We start from the raw sequence: 6,874 nt of genomic DNA, 5'->3' as shown, positions 1-6,874 counted from the left end.
TTTTATCATTTTCTCTTATTCAAGTTTATAGAGTGATTTTAAATGTATTTTCCATTGCATTATTAGGTAAAGGTTAATTGCATCAAAGTATGTATAGTTTTCCTTATTTAGTTTACTAATATGGGAAGCTACCTAGAATACTATTGTAAGAATGGAAGTCTTAATTTTTTATTGCAAATTAATCAGTCACCATCAGTGAGCCATTTCAAGCTTTAAAGAAGCTTCTTAAAGAGAAGTGCCAATACATATAAATGCTTACAGATTTTTATGCTTTCAGTTCTAGTTAAGTGAATCTATAGGGCACAGTTGAGGACAATAATGAGGACAGTAGCAAATATCTTGAGTTATCATTTCAGTTTGGAGGCAAAGCCATTGGTAGTTATACTTGGTAGCCACCCCGCCAAAAAAAGAAGTACAAGAATAAAACCTACCACCTCCGATATAAAATCATAGTTTTCTACAGATTATATCTTAAGTTTGTTGCTGGTGTTACGCGATTTCTTTCCCTGATTTAGCAAGGCATAAAAAATGATAGAGCTACTAACGTGCATGATGAAAATTGGAGGATATAGAGACGAGGTGGAAAATGTTGCCACGCTGAGCAGCACTGAATACAGGACGCAGTTTTGTTAGCCTGGGACTAATGCACAGACACGTAATAAGTCTGAGCATGGTCTCACAGTACCGTCTTACTGAGTATAAGATGACGTAAGTTGGGAGGTGTGAGGGAGGAAAATTGGGAAGAAAACCTGGTTTACGTGTGGACAGCATTGCATGTATTGTGCCTTTCATATAAGTCCATACCTTCTGCAGGGTGGGAGAGGTAGGACATTGATTTTGGAATACAAGATATATTAAGCAATGAATAAGACACTTATCAGTGTGTATTTTCTTAATGTTGGAAGCCAAAAGGAGACAGGTGGCCTTCAAAAATTAATAGCTTTTAAAAGGCATAAGGAAATATAACTTAAGGAGGTGTTCTTATGAAACACTGGTGAGAAGCTGTGTTTTGGGGTTGATGTTAATTAAGAACATATCCCCGTTGGCCTAAATGTCTCACATTTTTGCCCTTGGTGTTAGGCTCACCATGAGCCGGGTCAATTCACAAGGCAATTTTTGTAAATAAAGGTTTGGGATAAGCTGAACATGGTCCAGAGAGACATTAACAAGAGGGCACGGGGGAAGAGATAATGAAAACACTGCCTGGTGGAACATAAACTACTTTTTGGACTTAGAGAAGGCTTTAAAATGATTTTTCCCAAACCCTCTGGCACTTCTTTCCTGGAGGAGATGGGATGGGGAGAAATGACAAATAGCTCCATTTTATTATTTTCTTCTCTCTCGTTCTCCATATTTTTGGTAGGGAAAATTGGACATTAATTTTGGCCGTTTTCCTTCTGTTCGCAGAACCAATTACGTTTTTAGTGCATGATGCATAATAAATATACCCAGGCATCCTTTGGCTGAAAAGTAATGAGTTGATTATTTGTACATCCCTTCTTTAAAGGCAGCTAATTGTATGGAAAGTATAGGCCCCCATCATCTGCCCCCTTTCAACTTTTATCCTCCTGAAATTTGTTCCCAGTGTCTGGGATGTATAGTTTAGTTGTTGTTTTGCATCACTGGCTTTTGTATATTCTGAGAAAAAATGATTTTGAGCTTTCAAGTCATATAATCTCTTGACTAAAATCTCAGACCAGTAGTGTTCCAGGATCTACAAAATCTTACAGCCTGTTTTGTCTAAAGGAGACTTGGCTCCCCTCAGGAGAATAATACCTTGTAGAGAGCTATGTACATAGAATCAAGAATTGTGGCAGTGGCAATTTTTTTTTTTGTTTGTTTGTGATAAATTTTGCCTGCTCTGGAATTCTTTCGTCCACTCAGGAGTGATTATTCCGTCTAGAATAATCTGTGCTTTTCAGTAAAATGAGAGATCACATCTCCTTGGTTGGAAGAAAATTTAGTGAGAGTTCTAGTTTGCATACCACTTCACAATTCACACATAGTAGTTCTATAATTGGTGTTGTGTGTATGTCCATCGTAGAGGACATTTGATGCTCATTTATTAAATATGCTTGCTGGCTGCTGCCGCATCTTTGTTCTGGACAGACAAATTACCTTTCTCACACTGAGCCTCTACTCTGGGGAATTAAGCCTCCACCACTTTAATTAGCTTGGAAGTAGGGGGTTGCAGCTCCTAATAGACTTCAGGCTTTTAGTAAGTTAGGGAAAGGGTGAAACGAGAACTTCCTGGGAAGCTCAAAATGTCATTTAAAAACCATAAAAACCTAATATATATTATTTCATTGCAGTAATTGCAAACAGATTGTATTTGACGACTATGTGGAGTATCATTTATAACTTAAACATTAAAGTTAGACTTCCATGGAACTATGTTCTATAATTGAGCACGTCATGAACACATTATATAAGTTTAATTCATATATTTACAATATTTATGTAATATTAAGTGGCTAAGCAGATAGGAAATACTAAGGGAAGAGTAGCATCTGAATAGTTGTGTGTGTGTGTGTATGTACACACATGCATATACACACATACCTATAGGTGGAGAAGGATATGGTGAATAGACATCACATGGGGATATTAACATAATAATGATAATTGATAATATTTGTTTAGCTTCTATTAAGTGCCAGGCACCGCTGAATGTAGTCCCCATATATTACGTAATCCTTACTACAGTCTTCTTATTATCCCCACTTGAAGGATGAGGAAACCGAGACATAGACAGTTAAGTAACTTGCAAAAGGGTACACAGCTGTAAATATTAACACAAAACTCCCTGGAGAGAAGGGACTTGCCTTTAAGATCCAAGTACAAGGCAAGATGTTATAATTCGTTCTTTTCAGAAAGAAACTTGCTTTTACAGAGTTCAGTAATTCACTGTAGAACTTTACATCAGAAACTTTCTAATAGTCCATTTATTGTCTCATTTTCTCCACTAGTAAAAGTGCAGAAAATGTTATGCTTTAGTTCTTCACTGCTGGGGTAAGTAGCGTAGAAAGCCTCTATCAAGTCACAGTTGGGAAGTAATCTAATAAAAGAAGATTAGTGAATGTAGGGAAGACAAAAGCAGTCATGTTTGAGTTTAATATCTCTCAAATTTAGCATTTTAGCTAAGATGCCCGTTTTTATTTCTTGCAGGTCTGCTAAAAGGTCAGAGTAATGCAGAATGCGTGCCTTCATCTCAGATCTTGTTCATCACAGGTGGATCCCATGTGTCTTCAGTAGACAAGTCACCTTTGTAGCTAGCACCAGTGCCAGCTCCATGCCATTGCACCTTCTTTAGTCTTGATTGCTCTTCCCGCATTTATTGGTGTATTAAAATGACTGAATATGAACATTAAGGACTCCATGAACCTGGGCTAATGGGAGACTGTAGAGAAAATGAAAAAAGATCCACCGGAGGACATCTTTGGGGGGGAGGGAGCTTGGGAGGAGGGAAATGACTAATGAAGCTAATTAAAAGAAGCATTCAAATCTGCTTTCTACCCTCATTAACAATTAGCAGGGCACTGGCCAGAGTTTGTACCCTGTGTTTTACCTTAACAACATTCTATTTGCTCTTTGTATATTTAAGTGTTGTAAGGAAATGTGTTTCAATCAAAACTGAACATGAGATAAAGAGATGTGGCTTTTGTGATATTCTATCACAAACACTTTTATTGTATCTCTGTAAAATACATTGTATGTATGCATGTAAGTGTTTTTGTCCTAATGTTGCTACTCCCATGGCAAAGACAAAAAAAAGAATGAAAAAAAGAAAAAAAATTGGAAAAAAAAAATCAAGCTCATAGCAGCTACTGTGTAGAAATTCCCCCCTACTTCTAATTTGCTGAATGAAGAAAAAAATCTTTTATTTGTGATATTTTCAGAGACATTTGCTCTAGTATGGTGTATTTAAATAATAAAAACTTAAAAGAAAAAATATTCAATGGAGTTTGGGTTTAAAAACTGCTTCTTCTTTTTTGTGTTTTGGAAAATTTTAGTGTTTTTGTTCTATACCAAGTACACTTTGAAAAATCTTAGGGGGTCAAAGGAGGTGGTGGGTATGTTTTATTTAGCTCTGAGCCAATAAGATACTCTTCAAATTACTTAACTATGCCATTTTTGGCAGGGGTACAAAGCCATGTTTCTAAAGGAGTCCTTTTTATAAGTTCAGAATATTCTGTTAACAGCACGCCATTACACTTCTATATCACAGTGAATCTTTTGTGTTTATATATATACATTTATTTGATTCTTCAACTATTTCATTTATTCTTTTTTCTCAATAGGAAAGCCTTGGGTATTGATGGAAAGCATGTTAAAGACTGTGGCATAACCGTCTTGTTCTCTTACCAAGTTTATAGCTTTTGAAGGAAATAGCAGTTCTAAAGCATACCTGTTCAGATTTTGAAGTTCCATTAGTTGTTAGGAACCCTGAGCTCTCTCACGGTCGTCTCTGATGGGTGAAGCCGCCATTTTCTGCTGAGCTTTTAGTCCCATGTGGTCTGCTGTATGATTTGTTTATTTTGTTTTGTTCTTACACTCCTGTACTGACTCTGCCTTTCCATATGTTTGGGGGAGGATTTGGATTTCATTTAGTAGCACTCTTGAGATACTTGGTCACCAGTTCTGGGCAGCAGAATCTCCCTACATGCGCCTGCATTGCCCGCAGATTTGTCCTGCGGAAAAACGTTTAGGCCGAGGATTCAGTGGACTTGGGGTAGCTGCTGGAAGGAGGAACAGTCTGAAAGTCTGCTCTGTGAGGTTGTTGGATGTGAGCAGAACCCAACTGCAACTTCTCGCACAGGTTAATAAAGCCAGGTGTGTTCACATTGATACTTTAAGTTTTATTTTCTCTTATCCCAAAGAAAAGCTCCCATACAGACTTACCTTGTCTCTGAGAATAGGAATCGGTTCTGCAGAGAAGTCAGGCTCACCACATCTCAGCTAGCTGTCAGCTTCCCTTTGGGACCTCCTGCTTTCAGAGATTCCAGGCCAAAAGGAAAAAATCAGTTTTCTAGCTGAAGACCTCCTATAAACCTCCTGTGGGAGAATTTAAAGGCAAAGTTAAAGTGAATAGTTTATTAGAACTTTATAAAAAGAACATGCAGGAAAACAGTTACATAAACAATACCTGTTAGAGTTGGATCCTTGGGGAATTTCTAGGAACTAGTTCTGGTTCTTTTTTTTTTTTTTCTTTTAGATAACTTGAAGGGAACGTGAACTAAAGGCTTCAGGATAGAAAAGGAGAAAAGTGTTCATGAGAATGCAAGCATCTTCTCTTAATTCTTCGTGGCATAAGCACTCGTGTCCCATATAATGTAGAAATTCAAAGGAGATAGTTAATAACTTTTAGTCAGTAATACAGCTATGGCATTCAGTGATGTGGAGGGCTAAGGTCATTAAAGACTTTAAATGAACTATTATATGGCTGGTTCCTCAAGCACTGCTGCCTATTTAATAACGAGCTTCTAAAAGCATTTCTTAAGTTGCAGACCTATAAGATTACAAATGTCACTCATGTTAGTATAATCCACATGCAAGTGATGAAGCCTTCTCTTTGATGTGCTAAATTGGAGAAGGACTAATGGAGCTATGAATATACAATAGAACATATTTAAGTAGTAGTCTTGCTTTAGGTAAAACACTTCCCTTGAAACCAGAGGCATTTCAAACAATAAAACTGGTCTCTAATGGGGATGCTCTGTGGATGGAAAGCTACTGAAAACACTCAGGTTTATTCTGATGTGAGCAGTGATCGTATTCCTCTCCCAACCCCAACATTGCTGGGGAAAAAAAGGAAACCCACTTGCTTGTTCACCTTTCATCGCTGCATTTGATGTTAGTGAGATGTACTCCGTTATTTTGAAAGGACTTATTTAATATTAGCCACATCGTAGAGCAAGATAGCCCTAGTCCTTAACAAGCCAGTGCAATTAAAAATAAAAGCAAATGTGACAGCCCAGCTGAACTCCTGATTTAAAAAAAAGTTTATGATATATATATATATAAATGTCTCAATCATGCAAGTTGTCAATCTTGCTAATGAAACAATTTTGTAAAAAGATTGTCCTCTGAAAGAGTTTAAGGTTTTTTTACCTGTCTAGTTAGATTTACACAGCCTGAAAGGCAGAAGAGCCTGAATGACGCTTTTCCAAACCAAATTGTTTGCCACAAGAAACTATTTCCAGCTCTTCATGACTTATTAGGAAATAGTTTAACACAGACTGTAGTGTCTTATGAAATGAGAAAACTGTCACTGAAATGAAGCTTGTGAAATTGTCATCCTCTTAATATTTATTTAAATTCTTTTGCCCTGATTAGCACTGATATTTGAAAACTAATAACCTAAAATGAAGCTCTTAAATGGCTTGAATGTCAATATAATAAGGTTCTAATGTGCACTACTATTTATATAAAATATTTCTTAGGGCCGAGAAATTACATAACAGTGAATCCAAGCTCTGTCTATTAAAACACTATAGTGAAGGGTTTCCAGGTAGCCTAAATAATTGTAAATTGAGAAGGTGTCCAGAGCCTTTTCCACCCAGGAATTCTATCCTGGGTGCTTGCATCCTGTGCCTTGGTTGCAGAGGATGTGGGAACGCAGATCATTTATAAGTTGATGTTACTTGTCGCTTTGTCACAGACTCACCTATTGTCAGTTCAGCCAAGTCACAGAAATGCTTATTGCAGTTAAATAGCAATTTGTTTCCATGAAACTGCAATTAAAGTATTACAGAGCAGCCATTTTAGATTGGCAAGGCTCTGAATGCATGTTAAACAGCCAGCGATTCCCACTTGCAAAGTCTGGGATCTGACTAGCAGATCCCAGTGTCGCACATGCACCCGTGTCGGGTAT

General features: G+C 37.2%; 1 protein-coding gene across 2 annotated transcripts in view; it reads left to right on the top strand.

Annotated features, from left to right (window-relative positions):
* Window positions 1-3,954, top strand: part of LMO4 (LIM domain only 4) — a 16,902-nt gene extending 12,948 nt beyond the window's left edge. For both annotated transcript variants that reach the window (XM_061121468.1, XM_061121469.1), the window contains exon 5: window positions 3,169-3,954. In XM_061121468.1, the coding sequence (XP_060977451.1) occupies window positions 3,169-3,177 (9 nt within the window). In that variant the 3' untranslated portion in view covers window positions 3,178-3,954. The remainder of the gene's footprint in view (window positions 1-3,168) is intronic.
* Window positions 3,955-6,874: the final 2,920 nt, after the last annotated feature.

This window comes from Dama dama, chromosome 20 (genome assembly GCF_033118175.1).
Source record: "Dama dama isolate Ldn47 chromosome 20, ASM3311817v1, whole genome shotgun sequence".
In the NCBI taxonomy this organism is placed as follows: Eukaryota; Metazoa; Chordata; class Mammalia; order Artiodactyla; family Cervidae; genus Dama; species Dama dama.
Note: the sequence above shows the minus strand (reverse complement) of the source record. Positions and strands in the feature narration are given on the sequence as shown.